The sequence below is a fragment of the Salmo salar genome, chromosome 01 (assembly GCF_965601325.2).
Source record: "Salmo salar chromosome 01, fSalSal1, whole genome shotgun sequence".
NCBI classification, from domain to species: Eukaryota; Metazoa; Chordata; class Actinopteri; order Salmoniformes; family Salmonidae; genus Salmo; species Salmo salar.
Window position 1 is genome coordinate 159,286,287 of NC_138291.1, and position 24,394 is coordinate 159,310,680.

The window sequence follows — 24,394 nt, forward strand, 5'->3', positions numbered from 1 at the left end:
CCCCACATTCAATTCCAGTGAAGCTTCCCAGAGGTTGAGAAAAACAGATGTACCTCTGAAGGAAGGGGAGGTGAGGAGGTGACAGTCATCCTAAGCATGCTATAATATACCAGGATTTCTCAACCCTTTGCCCTTCAAAACACCCTAAACTTGTCCCAATTATATGATTTGCAGTATCCTAACTGTTGTGTTGTGTTTTCTAACCATTTATTTACCAGGTAAGTTGAGTGAGAGCATATGATAATTTACAGTAACGACCAGGGGAGAGGAGGGGGTTGAATGAGCCAATCAGAAGCTGGAGGTGATTAGGTTGACATGTATACAGTACTGTACCTGTGACTGGCTGAGCGCTGCAGAAGCCAGAGTCACCAGTAGTGCACTGATCTCTCAGCGTGGACAGCTCTCCCTCCAGCATCTCCAACCTGCTCAGGAGGTCCTTCAAATCCGGGAACCCTTCGGTGCATGCACACGCCTGCTGAGGAATGTTAATGCGGTGGGTGAAAACAATCTGGTTCTGCCCATCCATGGTATGTTCGGTGGTGTGGAGGCCTGATGGCGGAACTGCGTCCTGGGGCTCGAGGCTGGTACTTCCTGGCGCATCCAGGTCCACTGAGCACAAGGAGCTAGCGGGGACGTTGATGTTGTAGACGTGGTTGAAGACCACTGGCTGGTCAGCACTGGGGAGGGTTATGTTGTCTCTGCCCGGGGCTGTCAAAGTCGCCCGTTTATGCCTAAGTATTTTTCTCACCAGCCCAGATTGGCAGAGGCTGAAAAGGAGTGTCAGGAAGAGGCAGCCTAGAATGCTTTTAGTACTCATGTTTGGCTCTCTTAACTGGACTCAGCTTTAGGAATATCGGGACAAAGACTGGCCAAATCTGGAAAACAGTGTAGGGGCCCTGGAAGGTAAACAAAAAACATTAAGTCAAAGATAGCCTCAATAACGCACATGGATAACTACATTTTCACAGGGTCACTCTGGGGAGACGTCCATGACTGTAAAACTTGTAAAGGGAGACAATAACCTGTTCACTCCGTGAACTACAAGACGGTAAAAATAGATCAACAAACAAAGTCAACAAACTTTTTTGTCCAGACTAATGGAGGTTGTTACACTTGAACACCTGCACATTCCAACTGCATTCTGTCTATTATACCCTAGATAACAGCACCAGTAAAACTGACAATGCTAAATTTGGACACTAAAGGCCATAACATTCCAGAGGGATGAAGTTTGAGTTGTAAAGGCATCCAGTGTGTATGTCATTACCCCCTCTAATCAATGAGTTTCACTCAGATGTAAATGAGAAAAGATGAAAGTATTTTGTCCCTCTCTTTATTTACCTATTCTCACAGGATGAACACTGTCTATATAAGTTGTGAGTGATTGACACCTAAACCTTCAGTGTCTTTTCCCGCTGAGGAAAGCAACCACTGACTACGTAGCTCTCACATCTGTAGCCATGAAATGCTTTGAAAGGCTGGTCATGGCTCACATCAACACTATTATCCCAGAAACCCTAGACCCACTCCAATTTGCATACCGCACCAACAGATCCACAGATGATGCAATCTCTATTGCACTCCACAATGCCCTTTCACACCTGGACAAAATGTGTTAATGCTATTCATTGACTACAGCTCAGCGTTCAACACCATAGTGCCCTCAAAGCTCATCACGAAGCAAAGGACCCTGGGACTAAACACCTCCCTCTGCAACTGGATCCTGGACCTTCTGACGGGCCGCGCCCAGGTGGTAAGGGTAGGTAACAACACATCCGCCATGCTGATCCTCAACATGGGGGCCCCTCAGGAGTGCGTGCTCAGCCGCCTCCTGTACTCCCTGTTCCCTCATGACTGCACGGCCAGGCTCGACTCCAACACCATCATTAAATTTGCTGATGACACAACAGTGGTAGGGCTGATCACCAACAACGATGAGACAACCTATAGGGAGGAGGTCAGAGACCTGAACGTGTGGTGCAAGGACAACAACCTCTCCCTCAACGTGATCAAGACAAAGGAGATGATTGTGGATTACAATAAAATGAGGACTGAGCACGCCCCCATTCTCATCAACGGGGCTGTAGCTAATCAAATGGCTACCCAGACTATTTGCTACCTAAACCCTAATAAACGCAGATTACTTTTGCATCATGGGACATCTTTGGAGACTTGTGAAGTGTCAGCTGCATGTTAAACGACTGAGATCAAGCTAACCACAGAACTGACAGTAATTTTAGCTGGTAATTAATTAATTACATTTTATGTTTGTGCTTTTCTAATAACCAATTTCTGTGTTCATGCAAGTGACTGATTGACATCTGCAATTTGGCAGTACACCCAGAACCTTGTTTTGAGAATGAAATGGATATCTCAGTTTCAAGTTCTCAGCTTGGAGAGAAGAAGCCTCATGAAATATCGGTCGGTTACATTCATGAACCAAACGTTAATGATGAATTAAGTATGAATAACGAATAAGCTAAATCATGTAAAAAATAACTTGTCTGTGTAAGCAGTACATAAGAGAACAAGTGGGACTGCCCTGGTGGAGATCACTTCAGACCGGTACTTTATGCATCTAAGTTTGACTGTGACCTCTCCAGCTTGCTGACAATAAACAATGATTCACTTAAGATTGACTTCAAGTGTCCCATGTGTAGAATTTCCATGACACACCATTTCCTTGGTTCAACAATTGTATATACAGTCGTGGCCAAAAGTTTTGAGAATGACACAAATATGAATTTTCACAAAGTCTGCTGCCTCAGTTTGTATGATGTCAATTTGCATATACTCCAGAATGTTATGAAGAGTGATCAGATGAATTGCAATTAATAGCAAAGTCCCTTTTTGCCTTGCAAATGAACTGAATCCCCCCAAAAACATTTCCACTGCATTTCAGCCCTGCCACAAAAGGACCAGCTGACATCATGTCAGTGATTCTCTCGTTAACACAGGTGTGAGTGTTGACGAGGAAAAGGCGGGAGATCACTCTGTCATGCTGATTGAGTTCGAATAACAGACTGGAAGCTTCAAAAGGAGGGTGGTGCTTGGAATCATTGTTCTTCCTCTGTCAATCATGGTTACCTTTGCACAAAAAGGGCTTCACAGGCAAGGATATTGCTGCCAGTAAGATTGCACCTAAATCAACCATTTATCGGATCATCAAGAACTTCAAGGAGAGCGGTTCAATTGTTGTGAAGAAGGCTTCAGGGTGCTCAAGAAAGGCCAGCAAGTGCCAGGACCATCTCCTAAAGTTGATTCAGCTGCGGGATCGGGGCACCACCAGTACAGAGCTTGCTCAAGAATGGCAGCAGGCAGGTGTGAGTGCATCTGCACCCACAGTGAGGCGAAGACTTTTGGAGGATGGCAGCAAAGAAGCCACTTCAATCCAGGAAAAACATCAGGGACAGACTGATATTCTGCAAAAGGTACAGGGACTGGACTACTGAGGACTGGGGATAAGTCATTTTCTCTGATGAATCCCCTTTCAGGGACATCCGGAAAAAAGCTTGTCCGGAGAAGACAAGGTGAGCGTTACCATCAGTCCTGTGTCATGCCAACAGTAAAGTATCCTGAGACCATTCATGTGTGGGGTTGCTTCTCAGCCAAGGGAGTGTGCTCACTCACAATTTTGCCTAAGAACACAGCCATGAATAAAGAATGGTACCAACACATCCTCTGAGAGCAACTTCTCCCAACCCTCCAGGAACCGTTTGGTGACAAACAATGCCTTTTCCAGCATGATGGAGCACCTTGCCATAAGGCAAAGTGATAACTAAGTGGCTCGGGGAACAAAACATCGATATTTTGGGTCCATGGCCATGAAACTCCCCAGACCTTAATCCCATCGAGAACTTGTGGTCAATCCTCAAGAGGCGGGTGGTGTCACGGGCAGAAAAATCACTGGAGGATGAGTCAGGCGCAGGAGACTGAGTTCCGTTTGAGCAAAACGTATTTAATACTGCCAAGGGGCAAAATCCACATATAAGGCAGGGTGCACAAAAGTCAAATGACGAGTGGCAGCTCCACTCTAAAAGTCAGACGGGGCGCAGCCCGGAAAGCCTAAAGCCTAAACGAATACGTAGTAAAAGCAACTACGTTAAATCAATACAACCCCACCACACGTAACATAGAACAATCCTGCACGAATCCTAACTAAACACAGACATGACTAACAGACACTGAAACACAGATCGGTGGCAGCTAGTAGGCCGGCGACGACGACCGCCGAGCCCTGCCCGACCGGGGAGGGGCGCCACCTTCTGTGGACGTTCTCCAAGCATTGATTATGCAAGAATGGGCTGCCATCAGTCAGGATGTGGCCCAGAATTTAATTGACAGCATGCCAAGGCGGATTGCAGACGTCTTGAAAAATACGCGTCAACAATGCAAATATTGACTCTTTGCATCAACTTCATGTAATTGACAATAAAAGCCTTTGACACTTATGAAATGTTTGTAATTATACTTCAATATTCCATAGTAACATCTGACAAAAATGTCTAAAGACACTGAAGCAGCAAACTTTGAAAATGTATATTTGTGTCATTCTCAAAACTTTTGGCCACGACTGTACACTACCGTTCAAAAGTTTGGGGTCACCTAGAAATGTCCAAATTGATCAGAAATACAGTGTAGACATTGTTAATGTTGTAAATGACTATTGTAGCTGGAAATGGCTGATTTGTTATGGAATATCTACATAAGCGTACAGAGGCCCATTATCAGCAACCATCACTCCTGTGTTCCAATGGCACGTTATGTTAGCTAATCCAAGTTTATCATTTTAAAAGGCTAATTGATCATTGACCATTTTGCAATTATGTTAGCACAGCTGGAAACTGTTGTTCTGATTAAAAAAGCAATAAAACTGGCCTTCTATAGACTGATTGAGTATCTGGAGCTTTAGCATTTGTGGGTTCGATTACAGGCTCAAATTGGCCAGAAATAAAGAACTTTCTTCTGAAACTCGTCAGTCTATTCTTGTTCAGAGAAATGAAGGCCATTCCTTGCGAGAAAATGCCAAGAAACTGAAGATCTCATACAATGCTGTGTACTACTCCCTTCACAGAACAGCGCAAACTGGCTCTAACCAGAATAGAAAGAGGAGGATTTATTTAACTCCACAATGTACATGTTGGTCTTACCAGCTGTTTCATGCATTAAACTGAGAATGCATACCCACACACATAGGGCCAGATCCTACCTTGAGAAATGAATATGTAAAATGAACTTGCATTAATAATGCCTTAGGAAGATTGCCAAAGACTGCAAGAAGTGGAGATCCTCTGATCCTTTGTTGCTGGTTTATGCACCAGCTGTCATGATGGATATGAGTGGTGCATTTGGAGCAACAGTTTGAGTTACTTGTACATATCTTATGTTAGGATTCAGCCAATAGTCGATATTCCCACCGGCCACTGCATATCACTCTGATGACTTCATATGCTAGACACTGTAGTCCTGTAATTTGTGGAAGACGGATTGGAAGAAACGTCAAACTGTTCTTCTCCCTCAGCGTGGGAAAACAGTGAGGGATGACTGAGTTTAGGGTTTCCAAAGGTTGGGTGTGGGTGTGAGGGGAGACACTACTGTAGCAAGATCCTGGTTGATCCACTGAAGGTGTGCCAAACCACAGGTCTGGTAGGGTTGATCATGCCCAGCCCTATTTCCTAGTTCACAATAGACTGCAAATTCAGCAGTTGACACAGAGAGTTACTCTCCCCCACTGATTTCCACTTGAACATAATAAACACTACTTGACTACAGGTTATGTCACAGCCCACATGCTTTCATGACATGCCTGATCTAAGACAGTTTAATGTTGTATGTAATATAACAAGCCCCCAGATGAGGCAAAAGAAGCCTGACTGATCAATCAATATTATTGATAACAGTTACATGTAGAATAACAGTTACATGTAGTGGAATAACAGTTACATGTAGTGGAGTTACTTTTAGTCATTTCCATATTAATTCAACATTTACCAATAATTTTTTGGGCAACATCCATATATATGTCATTTTCATTAATGTTATAATATACTGCTCAAAAAAATAAAGGGAACACTTAAACAACACATCCTAGATCTGAATGAAAGAAATAATCTTATTAAATACTTTTTTCTTTACGTAGTTGAATGTGCTGACAACAAAATCACACAAAAATAATCAATGGAAATCCAATTTATCAACCCATGGAGGTCTGGATTTGGAGTCACACTCAAAATGAAAGTGGAAAACCACACTACAGGCTGATCCAACTTTGATTTAATGTCCTTAAAACAAGTCAAAATGAGGCTCAGTAGTGTGTGTGGCCTCCACGTGCCTGTATGACCTCCCCACAACGCCTGGGCATGCTCCTGATGAGGTGGCGGATGGTCTCCTGAGGGATCTCCTCCCAGACCTGGACTAAAGCATCCGCCAACTCCTGGACAGTCTGTGGTGCAACATGGCGTTGGTGGATGGAGCGAGACATGATGTCCCAGATGTGCTTAATTGGATTCAGGTCTGGGGAACGGGTGGGCCAGTCCATAGCATCAATGCCTTCCTCTTGCAGGAACTGCTGACACACTCCAGCCACATGAGGTCTAGCATTGTCTTGCATTAGGAGGAATCCAGGGCCAACCGCACGAGCATATGGTCTCACAAGGGGTCTGAGGATCTCATCTTGGTACCTAATGGCAGTCAGGCTACCTCTGGCGAGCACATGGAGGGCTGTGCGGCCCCCCAAAGAAATGTCACCCCACACCATGACTGACCCACCGCCAAACCGGTCATGCTGGAGGATGTTGCAGGCAGCAGAACGTTCTCCACGGCGTCTCCGGACTCTGTCACGTCTGTCACGTGTTCAGTGTGAACCTGCTTTCATCTGTGAAGAGCATAGGGCGCCAGTGGCGAATTTGCCAATCTTGGTGTTCTCTGGCAAATGCCAAACGTCCTGCACGGTGTTGGGCTGTAAGCACAACCCCCACCTGTGGACGTCGGGCCCTCATACCACCCTCATGGAGTCTGTTTCTGACCGTTTGAGCAGACACATGCACATTTGTGGCCTGCTGGAGGTCATTTTGCAGGGCTCTGGCAGTGCTTCTCCTGCTCCTCCTTGCACAAAGGCGGAGGTAGCGGTCCTGCTGCTGGGTTGTTGCCCTCCTATGGCCTCCTCCACGTCTCCTGATGTACTGGCCTGTCTCCTGGTAGCGCCTCCATGCTCTGGACACTACGCTGACAGACACAGCAAACCTTCTTGCCACAGCTCGCATTGATGTGCCATCCTGGATGAGCGGCACTACCTGAGCCACTTGTGTGGGTTGTAGACTCCGTCTCATGCTACCACTAGAGTGAAAACACCGCCAGCATTCAAAAGTGACCAAAACATCAGCCAGGAAGCATTGGAACTGAGAAGTGGTCTGTGGTCCCCACCTGCAGAACCACTCCTTTATTGGGGGTGTCTTGCTAATTGCCTATAATTTCCACCTGTTGTCTATTCCATTTGCACAACAGCATGTGAAATGTATTGTCAATCAGTGTTGCTTCCTAAGTGGACAGTTTGATTTCACAGAAGTGTGATTGACTTGGAGTTACATTGTGTTGTTTAAGTGTTCCCTTTATTTTTTGGAGCAGTGTATATTAACATTAAGATTCATATGTAAACAGAGCTTATCAAAAAATGGATCTACAAGCACAAAGAGAAAAAAAGGGGGGGGGGAAAGAAAGAGAACCCTCAGAATGAAACTAAGAAGTTTTGTGTATCTAATATAACTCATTGCTTAAATGTATGCATAAATAATACCTTATCGAGGCCCAGTCTTGGTCATGATATGGTTTCAAACAGGTTTTAAAATAATTGAAAGGAAAACATATACATTTTCTGCATATCCCATCAGTGATATGTATCACAGTAGACTCTGCAAAGTTGACAGCTCAAACGGCAAGGGAACAAGGGTTCACGCAGAGTGGAAAGGTGGCACGCCAGACCTGTAGAGATGAGCCAACCCATGTCAGCTCACTATAGACTCTGTCAGCTCTTTGCAGAAAGACCATTCCAGAACATCTATTTTGCTACTCTCTGGTTCCAGTGGAAATAATGTTATAGCAGGCCCATGGCTCAGTCGGTAGTACACCTGTGATGGCAATTCCAGCGCTCCTTTTCCATTCCCACCCTATCTGCCTCTCAAATTCCTTCCTTCCACTGTCTTACAATGTCATGAGTTAGCCATTTCTCCCCACCCAGTAATTGGAGGACTCATTGTTTGGGTGATGTTATAGTGGATGCCCTGTATACTGTTTTAGCATAGTGTTTAGTATACACACATCACAAATTGACCCCATAAGTTACAAGTGCTATTTACCACATTTGTAGGTAAATGCTTCACCAGAGATTGTGAAACCAACGACCTCTGTGTCACATCTGCTCCTGCCACGCCCTCTAGTGCTCATCCAGTGTCTCCTTGACCTGCCGCCACAACCCCAGTGCTCTCTCCCTCTCTCTCTGTGTGTGTGTGAGATTGTGTGGGCGGAGACAGGTGTGCTGGAGTCAGAGCAGATCCCCACCAGCTGCAACCTGTTCCATAATCAAGACCTCTACAAATACTCAGTCCTGCCACATCCACACTGCCAGATTGTAATCGCTGCCCAGTCAGTCCATGTTTCTAGCCATTTGTTCCTGTTGTGGCTGTTTTCCCTTGCCTGACGCTGTTTTCCTCTCCGCTACAGTTCTGCCAGCTCTGACTCTGGTCCCTGTCTCCAGTTAGATTTCTCGTCGGTACTGCTACTCTGTCCTGGATTCCCCACTCTACGCTCAATAAATACCTTGGTTACCTCATCCCAGTCTCCTCATCTGAGTCTGCTCTTGGGTTTACCTGTTCCATTCCACGTGACACTCTGCATCAATATGGAGTCTGTATTTGTCAGTTTCTAACTCAAACATGCAGTTAATCTGTTATAGGCTGATTACAAGGACCCCATTATTCCCTGGAAGCAAGGATACACTATAGAAACTTGTAGTGTATTTGAGGTTTAAAAAAGTTTAATTTCCACTTAGAAATGTTAGATTTTCCCTTGCGAAAAATGGATCAACTCCTATAAAAATGTCTTAATTATAATCTACATAATTCACATTTCCTGTTTTAGCAAACTGGCTCAAATTAAGATCCTACACCAGTATTGTTGGATCTAAGACTCTTGATTTACGGCCTCTGTGGATGATGAGTGGACCACATGTACAAACTTTTCTTAGTTAGCAATACCCAGAAATTCCAGTTTAGCAACTGACAGATTTTAGATTAAATGTTTGATGGGATGTAACCAAAATTGCTTGCTTTTCTTGAAAGGGTTAGAAGTTTGTGTTGGCTGACCCCTTCCCTGGTGAGGGTAATATTGGTGGAAGGGGTAGTATACAGCAAATTTGAGATGTTTATATTTTTTTACACCACCTTAGTGTGTATGTCACCCACCTTGCATTAAACTAACACTTTTCAAAGTGTTGATAAACTAACACCCCAAGAGTGTAGGGTCCCTAACACCATGGGTGTTGAAAATTCAGACTTAAATTAATACTTTATTAGAGCTGCTGCTGTAACACTTTCTCAGTGTTAGGGAAACAACACCTGTGGTGTTACAGTGTTGTTTTAGCGCTGTAGGGTGTAAAGCCTTATTTGCATATTTATTTCCGAGGGTGCCTTTCGAGTGAATTTTAGATGTACCTGTACCACCCATGACTGTGTTTGCTAGTGGTTGTGAAATAGTTAATTAATGGTTACACAGAGCATCTGCACTGACCCTGTCTTGTACTGACTCTATGCATACTCACGTGACTATACAGTACACACTATACATACACACACACCCACACACATTACACTGACACTCTCGCACAAAACACACACACGTCCACTTACACTACATACGCACACACACACACGCGCATGTCGAAAACACATACACAAACACACACATTTCATGATTAAATCTACCGCCTTTGCATTTGGAGCATGTGACAAATAAAATCTGATTTATATCATTCCTATTGGAATCGAGGCAGAGTTAGGATATCCAACAATTGGATCTTTTACTCACCCGCAATCTGCAGATAGAATGACTGTCAAGGTAGGGGAGATTGATAAACGAGACTACCTAAACGTCTAAACGGGAACAACCATCTCAATAACAGGTGAAATAAGTCCGACCACTTACAGATTAGATTAGTTTAGAAACATTTGTTATATATCTTTGTGTAGTATAAGAAAAATGAATCAATCAATGTGCATGCAGAAACATATATATATTTAACAAACTCATCTAAAAAGCAACCTGCAACAAAACATGCTGGGAAATATGGCAATGATACCCCTCCCATATCATTTTAACTCAGAGTTACTGGTAATTAACTCAATTCAGTTGAGTAACAACAACACCATCTGGTGTTGATTCCACTGTGATTCAAATAACACTTCATTTATTCACCGCAGGTGGCGTCAATTTCAATCCCACTGATGTTAACCCCACTAGAATCAACACTCAGATATAACACAACACATTTTACCTCAACACCGAGATACTAACATCCGCAAATTTGCTGTGTAATGATGAAACGGGGAAGTCCAAATTATGGGATTTCATTCATTCATGAGTTGTATCAGAAGTGTATGGTTTTGCTGTGTTTGTGTATGAAATTGAGAGCAGCGGGGAGGTTTTCCCTATCTTTAGTCCTAATCTCTTGTAGATTATGGGAGGATGAGTTAAAAAAGCAGTAAAGTTTTGATAGGGATATGTGTGTGTGTGTGTGTGTGTGTGTGTGTGTGTGTGTGTGTGTGTGTGTGTGTGTGTGTGTGTGTGTGTGTGTGTGTGTGCGCGTGTGTGTGTGTGTGTGTGTGTGTGTGTGTGTGTGTGTGTGTGTGTGTGCGTGCGTGTGTGTGTGCATGCGTGCGTGTGTTTTGGGTTGGAAGTGTCTGTAGAGATAAAGATGTAACAGATTACATTTCTATCTGCTAGGAAATAATCTCAGTGGAAGGTTTGAAGTTAACTGCAAGAGATGGTCAGAAATATTGATGATATTCACAGCTACTAAAAAACCCAGAATAAACTATAATGATTAGTTTGAGTTATATATTTTGGACACCCTGCGATTTCAGGGACACATAATTCAGATTCAGAATGGGGTTGGTCAAGGACATCCCCTTCACCATGGGACTTAGGGAGACGTTTGTTAGAAAGAAAAAATAAATAAATATCAGTGTTTTCTTTAAAACAGAATTACTGGAGCCTTATAACTCTTCCCCCATCCTGGCGTGGAACTGTGAACTTTCCCACATGGAAAACAGGGATGAGGAATGTTGGCCCTAGATCCGGGACATCTGTTTTGCCTAGTCCAAGACCAAGGCATTAATGCACAAGTCATACTGTATGTCCAGACTGGCAGCCTTTATGCTCAGACACTTTAGCAATTAGCTAAATTCCCCCTGAAGCTTAAGACAAGCTTTCCTGCAGGTCCAGGGTTACTTATATCACAGATGTATCACCTTCCTGAGAAATTACCAGCCTGGCTGCTCGATTCAGAGCATTATGGTCAGTCCCATATTTACATTTTTAGTCATTTAGCAGACGCTCTTATCTAGAGCAACTTACAGTAGTGAATGCATACGTTTCATACATTTTTTTTTCTTTTTCCGTACTGGTCCCCAATGGGAATCGAACCCACAACTCTGGCATTGCAAACACCATGCGCTACCAACTGAGCCACACGGGACCGTGGGGTGACACAGGTGGAGAGAGAAATGAAAACTGTTAAAACCCCCCAAGGTCGATTCCCGCACCCACGCGGAAATGTAATTAGTATAATTTAAAAATACCCATGAAAATCTGTCAGTTTAAGCTAGATATTTCTGTTGTTTTGCATTGCATGTGTCTCAATCCACAGCATCCACCTACAGTATGTAACACTTTCACAGTGAAAGGTGACATAGCTAGAGCAGTGTTTGTCAGACCATGAGACGTACCAAAAATCAGACTTCTTACAAAATCGTCTGCAGCCTACAAACTATTATGACCCCTCTATGGAAAGATGACACTCCTTTTTTGCCCTACGACCCCCACAAGCGTCTTGGAATTCGTCTGAAGTCTGAACAGTTTGGGCTACACACTAATATGACCCCTCTGAGGAAAGGTGAGACTCATGAACACATACATGCCAGTTGTTTTGCTCTCATAAGACTCCTCTGAAGGTCATCAGTACCAGTTGAAAAAATGAATGAAAGTATATATGGAGACTGTTTAGTGCCAAAATAAAGGGTTGAATACATGTAAAAAATATATATAATAATAAAAATGTTTCGTGATCTTTCGTATATCCCTCAGATATAGGAAATACACTTTAGAATGTAGTTAATCTGTTATTCAATGCGTTTGTATTGGGCTAATGTGTGTGTGTGTGTGTGTGTGTGTGTGTGTGTGTGTGTGTGTGTGCCCCTCCTCGGCATAGACATGGCTTAGACTCTCGGGGGATATTATTAATTAAATATATAATTCTACCGAAAACTGCAATATATTTTTTTTTTATTCATTAACATGCTGTTGAGTTTCTTTGTCTCAGACTGTAAATAATATTTTGTTGAGCAAATTAAACCAAATGTGTAGTCTTGCAGCACAATCCCTTTACAAATAAAGACATAGTCCTGTAGGCACTGTAACCATGGTTAGTCTTTTGTATCTCTAACTCAACAATTCATTGATTCCATTGGAAGCTGAGAGAGCAAAGTTCTCTTCACCACTATCACTCATCACTACCACCTACACACAGTCACAGTGAGTAGGATTTGGTGTCTATGGAGTCGTCAGTTCTCGCTCTGTAATTCATAACACCATATCCATGGGAACGGTTGGAGTGAAGCACGGCAAGGTGTACCTCTTATGGAAAACAGTCTCGAAACTCTTGTCTCGGAGGCGTTAACAGCATGTCAGAACTTCTCGGTCTGTTCCAGACACAGCCGTCGATCATGCACATCTGCTTGTTTGCTCATTTCGTTTTTTTCTTGGGATTTTTTATTTTCCGTTAATGGGAACAGGAAGGGCTGATTGACCCAGCTGCTGGAACAGCTGGGGAACCTTTCCACTTAGTGGGTGAGAGTGTAGTGAGTGCAATACCTGAGGTCCTGAGGTGACTTGTTGGTTCACACAAACACATACATACACAAATTCACACACACACACATACACAGACACATGTTATCATGCAGTTGCATGCACACACACAGATCTCTCCCTCATGTGAACCATAACCCATACACACATACACAAACACCTCATTTTCATTAGACCGCATCCCTCCGTCTGCATTCAGATGAAGGTAGTTATTACTAAATGGTTGTGCCTGGTTTTGCTGTTGTAAAAAATAATTGAGACGCCAATAAGTAGTAGTAAACTCTGCCTCGCCCTGAGTTTGAGATGTGGCATGCATTGCAGGGTCATATGTTTCCGATCTGATCTGTATTGTCACATTACGTTCTCAGCGCCTGCTGCACAATGCAATAGAAAGTCTTCACTCCACCTCTGAATTGTATCAATTACCATTATCCACAAGATAATGCTACAAACAAGTGACAAAATAATATAGAAGCTCGACAGTAATTGACAATAATTAGGATGTCATTGAATAATCACATTGCCTCATATGTTTTGTTTAAGTAGCGTGTGGGTTTTTAAGCTTGGCAGGATATCGCAGCAGATTTACTACTGCTTCATTGGCAGATCCCCAAGAAAGTGAGAGCAGTGAATAAAAAAGCTGAACATTTTCACAGGCCGTATGGAGCCATCTGCACCCCAAGTCCCACACGCAACTTGTTACACACCCCGTCTAGACGCCCCAGCAGATTTATAGTGCCAGGCCCTGATATCAAAGTCTGTATGCGCTCCTTGACACAGATCCTGCATATGTAGGCAATAACCCGTGCCCCATACATGGCCACGTGTATTCTAAGATGATCAAATAAAATCAAGAAGTCCATCATCAGTCGATCAATCCACGAGTATTGCAGTCATGTTTTTCCATACAGTGATGTCATTATTTTATTCAATAGGATGTGGATCAAAGGTCCTGGGTTAGTTCTCTGGTAAAGCTACAGCAGATAAAGAGTAGAGAAGGGTCAGATTAATTCAAAATGGGTTTACATTTCTATCTGATCAGTAAAGATAACTAGAGAGAAACTGCATGTTTGAGGCGTCACACTCTCTACTGAGTGGAGGTCAAAATGAGAGTGAAATACCTCCAAAAGAAGGACAGGCCCTGAGGCAAAGGCCTCAAGGGGGCCACTATACCACCAGTCTCCCCCTCCCCCCTGCACACTTGCACGCCCATGACAGAGGCCTGTCCAGCCACACATCCCCCACACCAACAGAGGCCTGTCTGTTAAGCAGCCCCATAGCAGAGGACCCATAAAGCATCTGCCCCCTCCACCTCATGACCCTGACTGGGGCCAAGTAGTAACTAACAGATGTCCCATTCAAATGCTCTACGTGTATGAGGTGACCTCTTCTTTCTGATCTTTGAGTTTTGGGGGAAGTGTGACTCCACAGATAACCGTTTTTCTCAATGCTTGGTCATGTTACATGGTATTTGGGTTTTTGTGTTAAAGGTTGACAGCAATGATGATTTAAATGCACGAAGTACCTAACTTTATTTTACTTATAGTAAGATTAGTTTAGAATACTGCCGACAACAGTTACTGTGTAAGTTGTCTCGCGTTCCGATACCTCCAAAATCACGTCGTTTTCACGCCTCCCTTGGAGGTCTGGAGAATTGTGTATTGGATAAGAGGTTTGAATGGTCTGCTGGCTCCCAGCAGCAATATTTTAATTGGATGTTACATTTCAAGAACCCTCCCCCCACACACTCGATGAAGGGGGTGGTACATTTTATGCTTGACACTGTTTTCCGACCAGGTAGGACACATTTTGTAGAAAGTTGTTCTTTACGCTAGCTAGTTTGCAACATTGGCAATAAAAACACATGGCATGTCCCCCATAACTCTCTCCCTCTCCGTGTGTGTGTGTGTGTGTGTGGGTGGGTGGAGACAGGTGAGCTGGAGTCAGAGCAGATCCCCACCAGCTGCAACCTGTTCCATAATCAAGACCTCTACAAATACTCAGTCCTGCCACTTTCACACTGCCAGATTGTAATCGCTGCCCAGTCAGTCCATGTTTCTAGCCGTTTGTTCCTGGTTTGGCTGTTTTCCCTTGCCTGACGCTGTTTTCCTCTCCGCTACAGTTCTGCCAGCTCTGACCCTGGTCTCTGACTCTGTCCCTATCTCCAGTCCGACTTCTTGTCAGTCCTGCTACTCTGTCCTGGATTCCCCACTCTACGCTCCCTTGGATTCCCCTCCGGACCTGCTTACCCTGTCCCCACACCTCTTGCTCCAGCCTCAGCCTCCGCACCTGGTTTCCAGCAACCCACCCGAGCTTCCCCTGGCCTGCACTCAATCTTCCCCCCATGTTTCAATAAATACCTTGGCTACCTCATCCCAGTCTCCTCATCTGAGTCTGCTCTTGGGTTCACCTGTTCCGCTCCACGTGACATAATGCCTGGGGAATGGAACTAAGGAGGTGACATAAATATGGGAGGTAATCAGTGATGGAGTGATGGAGTCCAGGTGGGCCTAATGATGAAGTGCAGGTGCGGATGATGATGAATGCCAGGTGCACGTAATGATGAATGCCAGGACCAGTGGTTAGTAAACTGGCGACGTTGAACGCCGGAGGGGAGGAGCGGGAGTAGACGTGACAGTTGGACCTTTTCTTAAAATGTCACTCCTTTAAATTAACACAAAGGCCACACTTTAGCTTTAACATGACAATTTTGTCATTGAACAAGTATTATTTAGTCCTGTATTATGACAACTAATGCATATTTTCTTGTTTTACTCCCATTTCCTATAAAAGGGGAAGGCACAGGGGAAGGAGGCTGCTTTTCGGAAGTGGTGTGGAACGGTTGGCGAGCTGCGGTCACTCCTACCAGTTCCAGTTTCTGTATTGAAATCATAATGAAGCACCTGGGCATGCAGCAATGTGTTGCGGTGGTGAAAAGTCCTGACAGGGACAACATCCGACTGGCAGTGAAGAAGGTGTCTTCTGACCCTGTAGAGACGTTTTCATGGTTACTCACAGAGTTGGACCCCAAGGACTGTCATATTCTGTAAGAGAATTTAAGACTGTACTTTGCTGTACAATGTTTTTCACCAGTTCCTTGGGGAGAAATCTGTGCATTCAGCAGGAGCAGAGGACACACTGGGAAACAGGCTTTTGGACATGTACCCCTCAGAGACACCCGAACACATAAAATTGCATATTATCGCAGCCTTGAAAGATGAGTAATCTAATCTCAGAGTTGTGATGGCTACTTCAGCACTGGGAATGGGGATAGACTTTAAGGGTGTCCATCATGTAGTCAACTATGGACCACCTCAAGACTTTGAGTCCTACATACAGCCATATGGAAAAGCGGGTAGGGACGGCACAAGCTAACATTCACTTATCCTATACCATGGAAGACAGCTTGTTGCAGTTTCAGATAAGACGAGACAGTATGTGTCAAACAGTACCAGCTGCAGGCAGGTGAAACTGTTACAGCTCCTTGACGATAAGGTCACAAAACCAATGTCGCCCAAACATGACTGCTGTCACAATTGTGTTATCTCATCCAACTGCAAGGGTGTATGTGAGAGCAATATAAGTCCTTTGGAGAGGCGTGCAGGACAACAATTACAACCAAGCAGTGGCAATTTTAGCATGTAAATCTTGGTGGGGCCAAAAAAAAAAGTGGGATGCATGCCAGCAATGCCGCTACACAACACAACACTAAACAATACATTAATTGCACTATCGCGGTGACAAACGGTGCCTACAAACTGTTAGGGCCTACATAAAGCTGTCCCAACAGCATCCCAACATCTTATCACTGCTACACCTGGCTATCAGCGGAGCCTTGTCTGGCAGCGAAACAGTTCATTCAGCCTTATTTACTGCCTTTTAAAAAAACATAGCTGATATGGCTGACTTGTTTAAACAAATGTGGTTTCTACTGACAATTGAGATGTACAAACTATGGCATAAGGGGACGACAAGTGGATAAGAGGCAATCCGACGGACGTAGTCAATATATCTATTTGTTTAGCACTTTTGAAATGTACGGCGACTAACATGGGCCGCTCGTCGTCCCCTTATGCCATAGTTTGTACAAATATCAGGTATGTTTTTTTTAAAGGCAGTAAATGAGGCTGAATGAACTGTTTTGCTGCCAGACAAGGCTCCAATGATAGCCAGGTGTAGCAGTGGTAAGGTGTTGGGACTGCTGTTGGGACTGTGCTGTTGGGACAGCTTTATGTAGGCCCTAATAGTTTGTTGGAACCGTTTGTCACTGTTAATGTATTGTTTAGTGTTGTGTAGTTGCTTTGCTGGCATGCATCTAAGAAAATGTTGGGGAGTTTGCCCCACCAAAATTTACATGCTAAAATCTCCACTACAAAAGAGCAGACAGTTTGTTCTTCTCACGGTATTCAGTTTGTGGTTCCTGATCCACAACACTAGTTCCTCATAGTCCAATTTGTGCAACAGGTTTATTTTAAGTTCTGTAAGTTTGGGTAGAACCTGCCAGGTGTCAAAGCAAACACCTTCTGATCAAGATGCACACTTACTATGGTTGATGTCTTCAGATCTACTTGAAATTGAGTGCTTTCCAGACTCTGTCTTCAGATCACAGTCTTTATCAAATGGCTGCATGAGGTCCGTCCGCTCTCCAATGGTCCTGCTGACTTTCTGTGTAATGTCAAACTGGACTTGATGTTGATGTTGGATGAGGTCTTTTGTGAGGCGCACATGGTGTTCGAGGTTCTTGCATCTAATACTTTGGTATTGCTCTGGGCTAACATATACCAGTTCTTTCCAAAGGACCGCTAAGTATCTGTGACTTTGTACCAGAAGTAGTTGTAACATTGACCTTAAATAAAAGCAAAATACGATTTTAATATCTGAGACTGACATCATGCATTATGCTACATATTTGCAATGATAAACTTTGTGGATAAACTTTGTGTGCTGTATGTGCCACATAAAAGGGTCTTTATCAGTTACTTCATTGTCAAGGAAAATAACTAACTACACTCTTAGAAAAAAGGGTTCCAAAAGGGTTCTTCAACTGTCATAGGAGGAGAACCCTTTTGGGTTCCATGTAGAACCCTATGTGAAAAGGGTTCTACATGGAACAAAAAGGGTACTACCTGGAACAAAAAAGGGTTCTTTAAAGAGTTCCCCTATGGGGACAGCCGAAGAACCCTTTTAGGTTGTAGATAGCACCGTTTTTTTCTAAGAGTGTATATGTAAATGATTTAGGCTACAATTGTCACTATGATCAACTGAAAATATTACAAATGTGAGCGTGTAGGACGTGTGCAACAGTGTTTTCGACCTATATGATATGTCTATGAAGAGTGTAATAATTAATACTGGGTTAATAAACAAACAAACAAAAGTTCACCTGTAGCTGCATGGTCGATTTCACGATCATCCTCACGCACTGTTGCACCTACGACCCTAATCCGGTGAGCACCTCTGCGCAAGCAAGCATTTGATTGGTTTGACGTGTTGTGAGGCATCACTGATTTACACCGGGTTCCCAACACTTTTATAGCTGACTTTGTGCCATGGACTACCCCAGGCTTCCCGTTTAGAGAAGGTTCTCCACGAGGCTACTGTGTAAGTTACACACAGGCTTAAAGCACTGTCCATCAGGACCACAGAGTGCAAACCTTATGAAAATCAACCACTCACACAGCATGCAGTGAGATTTCAATTAAGCGGAGCAAATGGATTTTGTAATAAATGGACATGCAGTGTGCCTGTTTTATCTCATGACTCACACTGGAAAAGGCTGCATCAACGTCTGCTGCTCCTGCTGTGTAATCTCCTTAATAGAAAACTCATATAAAACAAGACCATAATTGTGTCGCCCACGGACAAACGATTATTCATCAGACTGCAAAAGACTTCCAGAAACCTGGGGGGGACACTTCCTGAATAACCCACACACACACATTTCTGCATGTCTCACACACAGACATGCACACACACACCACTGCACCTTTCACAGACATAAGAATACGCATATACACAGACACACACACACACACATACACACACACACACACTTTCCTCTTTTCTAAAGCACACTGTCCAGTCAGTTCACAGATCTACAGTCTGGCAAAATTGGAAAAATATTTTTGGCTCTATGCCATTCTTACATCATACATTGGCTCTAAGCCCTTTAGCCCCAGGTGACCAAAGAGGTGGATGGCTCCTCCACATGTTCTATCACTCATCAGTCATTCAACCCAGCTAATGCTCTCCTTGCTCTGTCTGTCTCCCAATCCTCCATCTCTATCACACAGACCCAGCCTTGGGTCAAACTGGTAAACCCAAAAGTTTCAGCATGCATGAAGTATGTTAATATCGTTCCCTATAAACCATAATTGGTTCCCTTTAACGACTCAGCAAAGCTGAGCAATGAGAGCCATCTGTCGCTAAATAAAGAACGAAGCCTGGCAGAGGGAGAACAATGAAGCAACAGTTGTTGGATAAGTATTATGACAGTTTTGTTTTCTTATTGAGTTCATCCTGCTTCTTGCCCATTTATTTCAAATGTACATTGGCTTCAAAGAACTCATTAATTCATTTGGTATGATAAACTCATTATTCCACATTCTCTTATTCATATTTCATAAACACTTTATTCAATTACCTGGATGTCAAATTGAATTAGACAATTGAATTGAGTATGCTTTGAAGGGTTTGACCTTAATAACCAAAAAAGTTTACAAAAAAATAAAATCTAATCTCCAAAATGATCAGGAACAACTAAACACAATAAATGTAAGTGTTTGATCACGTCATCAATAATCTCAATTGACTGTCAAGAAGACTGAAAAAATCGCAACATTTACAATTTCTAAATATGGACACAGTAATCAATTATCTAAATAACAGCAACAACTCATTCAAAGATCCAAGATCAGTTTCATCCAGGTAAAAAAGAAATGAATCTCTCATTCTTACCTTTAGCAGACCAGACCGTTTAGAGCTACGCCACCAGAGCCTTCAGCACCAGCTCACACAAATTGCCTCGTTGGAACCCAGCACATTCAATAAAGGGGAATGAAAGGATGTCCACTTTGAAGACTGTTCCGGAACCTGTCTCCTTGTGTTCCAACCTGATGGCACTTCTGTTCCGAAAAGCCCCTCTGCCACTGATAGGTCAGGCGCCTGCTCTCCTCACCTAGACCCTACAGACGATCCGAGCTAGAGAGAGAGTGGGAAAGAAAGAGAGAGGAGGATAAAAGGCCTTTTAAACTGAGAGAGAAGCATTCTGGTCAGACCCCCATTCCACAACTACAGCCCTTAAATAGCTGTCACTTTCCCTCCCTCCTCTCATTTCTCTGTCCCTCCCGCCCTCTTTCTTACTGTTGGAGTTAGCTGGGCTGCTGCATTGAAGTGGTATGTTGTTGTTCTTACTGGCAACCGGTGGTGGAAAAAGTACCCAATATTCATACTTGTGTAAAAGTTAAGTTATGTTAATAGACAATGACTCAAGTAAAAGTGAAAGTCACCCAGTAAAATACTACTTAAGTAAAAGTATAAAAGTATTTGGTTTTAAATATACTTAAGTATCAAAAGTAAATGTAATTGCTAAAATATAGTTTAGTATCAAAAGTACACTCCAACACTCAGACATAATTTACAAACAAAGAATTTGTGTTTAGTGAGTCTGCCAGATGAGATGCGGAAGGGATGACCAGGGATTTTCTCTTGATAGGTGTGTGAATTGGACCAGTTTCGTGTCCTGCTAAGCATTCATAATATAAGGAGTACCCTTGGGCATCAGGGAAAATGTATGGAGTAAAAATTACATTATTTTATTTAGGAATGTAGTGGAGTAAAAGTAAAAGTAGTCAAAAATATAAATAGATAAGTACAGATACCCAAAAAACTACTTAAGTAGTACTTTAAAGTATTTTTACTTAAGTACTTTACACGACTGCTGGCAACTCATGACAAAGAGTGAAAGAGAGGGAGAGAGTGACTGTATGTGAGAGAGAAAATTAGAGTGAGCAAGACAGAGGATGGAAAAAAATAGGGAGAACAGTCACAGTAAAGCAGTAGAGTGGAACTCCTGAATGAGCCAAGTTAATCCAAATTCAACCTGGTATCAAACACATAAGGGACTAAAAGAATCAGCTCTCACGTGTCTGATGAATATCAAAGACACAAAGCAACACATCTATGAATGCATGATGGACTTCCATTCAATAGGTTGAGACTCCCGTAGAGAGTCCCTACACATGACCCACCAACTGCCCCAAAGCAGGGCATTCAATGGCGCCATAGCAACTGGTGCCCATTCGCTACTGACCACAGGTCTCGACTATAGCCCTGTGATAACTAAGTCCCTTCAGTCATCTGCTGCCCATCTTAACCCAGGTTCCCCAGACAAAATAGACTTGGAGTGAGATAGCCAGCCTGCCCGCCATCCCTCACTCTCCTTATCTCCCTACACAGACACATCCTTAGACACAAAGACAGACAGAGGGACAGAGAGACCGAGAGAGGGGGAGACACACCCACATGCATGCACATGTATTCACACACACACATCAGGCGGCAGACAAGGCTGATTCTCCCACTGATAATACACACACAGCTCATCTTCTCCATACACAAGCTCTGTTACACAGTAAAAGTAAAAGGGACCTTCATCAAAGTTGCATGTAGCTTACTAGATAAGAGTTAATGAACTTCAAAGTTGAAATAATGCAGAAATGCTGCAGGATGGCTGATACCTGACAACATTTCAGGTCAGTATTTGGGAATATTGAGTTGCATTTTCATTCAAGACAACTGTATATGACTCATTCCATTTATGCACGTCGCAAATAATGACAAAAGCATATGGTGAGTAGCTGCCACTTATAAAACAACCCAAATCTATCAGAGGACAAAATTATGGGGGATTTTCTCCCCTCATCATCTCTAGTCCTGACCGATGTGTTTTGTCTCTGACAGCGATACACTTTCATTTGTTTAACAGATGCTGAAAAAGGCAGGAAACAGACACATTTTTTGCCATTGTGTCGAAGCATCGGGAAATGGGGAATAAGCAGATTTTATGGGAACATGAGTGGTGTTTTGTGTCGGTGATTTGAGCTGTAAAATACAACCCCGCAAACCCCATATACTGTAAAAGTCCACATTCGATGGACACAGTTAGCAGGCATGTAAATGCTGATGAGATCACATGCCATAAGGACAGTATAGTATTTTAACTGTAGACTTAGCCTTAGGGGGGTCACCTTTGTTCATTTATACCATATGTTTATGAATCCCTCAGAAGTGAGGCAGAAGGAAAAAGGAGGATGAAATACTTTTACTCTTGCATTGAGTGGACACCTCTCATCATTATCCACTCTTATAGGTCTATACTGTAATTATAATTATGGCTATTTTCTGATATTGTACAGTAATGCTGAATGTACAATGATTAACTTTTTTTATATGGTTAAAAACAGCTGTCTCAAATTGACATGGTTGTTGACAGAGGGTTCCAAACAAATGCTACCCTTGGTTCTGGTCTCTGCCACCTGTTTGTAATCGCTTCACTGGTCTCAATTACGCAATTACAGCTCAACTGAGCGCATATCACCTAAACAGACTAACTGTGCTCTGTGTGGAAGCCAAGCCAAGCGCAAATGCCCCATTGATTTCCAAGAGGAGCCAAATTCAACACTTTTTTTTATATTGTACACTTCCTCTCCATCATTAATATAACATAGCTGGGAGTGGAACACATCCCTGGAGATATCCTTTCTGTTTCTTGTCGAAAATATATTTTCTAACTTATTTATTTCCCCCTCAGTTTCCCTCAGGTTCATCTGATGATCGTATTACCCCAAAAGATTGCGATTCAGTTCTTTAATCAAGAACACCTTGTAGGTCGTAAATGCTGTTGTAATTGATTATGACATAGCCTGAACAAATACTTGGCCCCTCAACCTGCTAATGATAACTGACTGATGCACACACAGAAAAAAAACACATCTTCATAGGTCTCTAATATCCATTGTCATAAACTTGGATTCTCTATTTAGATATTATACAGTTTATGCCATTTAGCACACGCTTTTATCCAAAACGACTTAGTCAGGCGTGCATACATTTTACATACAGGTGGTCCCAGGAATTGAACCCAAGACGGTGGCACTGCAAGTGTCATGCTCTACCAACTGAGATACAAGGGACTATATGAAGACAGGTTGACGTTATTTCCATAGACACAGACCGAAGCTTACATCCAGTCAAGCTTCAAACCCCTGTCTGGTTCCAAATCTAATAAAACTGAGCCATTTACACCTGGGTGGCATTAACACATTTTCCATAACCATGTATGGGTGAGAGGTATGGAAAGATATATATATATATATATATATATATATATATATATATATATATATATATATATATATATATATATATATATATCTTTATATATATATATCTTTCCATACCTCTCACCCATACATGGTTATGGAAAATGTGTTAATGCCACCCAGGTGTAAATGGCTCAGTATATATATATATATATACTCATTGAAATAAGTCAGTTCTCAGTGAACTCATACTGTACCTATGGAGTTTAATTTCAAATTGAGGCATTACAAAGAACATCTTATCAAGTAGACATGCATCGGTTCTTGTGATTTATGTACAATTCAAATGATCCCAAATGCACCACTATGTTTTGCACAACTTCCTTCACACTGTAGAGGGCACCACAATAGAAAGGGGTCATCAATCATCTTTAACACCTATCCAACTCCTACCATCCACATAAGGAATAGGTCATAGGAGTAATGTTGTAGCAATCAAGACTTACAACATGTCACTTCCTGCTCATCACAAACAGTTACCCTAGTTCGTGCAGTCTGGTGACAAATGTAAACATTTACACACATACTCGTGCTCACTGTTTTTATCTTAACCCTAAAACATATACATAAAGCATTCATGTACTGTAAACACACACTATAACATTAGCCTTTTTAAGTGCTACCATTAACTCAGACTTCTCTCTCAAAAATAAAAGTATTTCAAGTCTTTGGGGATGACTTCATCCTTAGTCATTTAATGGAGCTTCCATAAACACACTGTCACTATGTAAGCACAAACAGAGTTAAATCAGACACATTGCTTCTCTCTGCTCCCAACGACCCTCTTCTCTGGAAGTGGAGTCATTGGATTGTGTATCTAAACACAATCACAACAATGGAAACGGAAGCTTAACCCAAGACCACAGAGGACGCGG

At 42.8% G+C, this 24,394-nt stretch overlaps 1 protein-coding gene across 5 annotated transcripts in view; it reads right to left on the reverse strand.

Moving 5' to 3' along the window:
* tnca (tenascin Ca) overlaps positions 1-20,420 on the reverse strand; it is a 42,892-nt gene extending 22,472 nt beyond the window's left edge. For 2 of the 5 annotated variants that reach the window (XM_014137374.3, XM_014137383.3), the window contains exons 1-2: positions 20,095-20,419; positions 334-896 (exon numbers count right to left, since the gene is read on the reverse strand). In XM_014137374.3, coding sequence (XP_013992849.3) covers positions 334-817 — 484 coding nt within the window. In that variant the 5' untranslated portion in view covers positions 818-896; positions 20,095-20,419. Of the gene's footprint in view, positions 1-333; positions 897-20,094 lie in introns of all 5 variants that reach the window. The other 3 variants (XM_014137354.3, XM_014137393.3, XM_014137401.3) reach the window with 3 other exon arrangements.
* Positions 20,421-24,394: the final 3,974 nt, after the last annotated feature.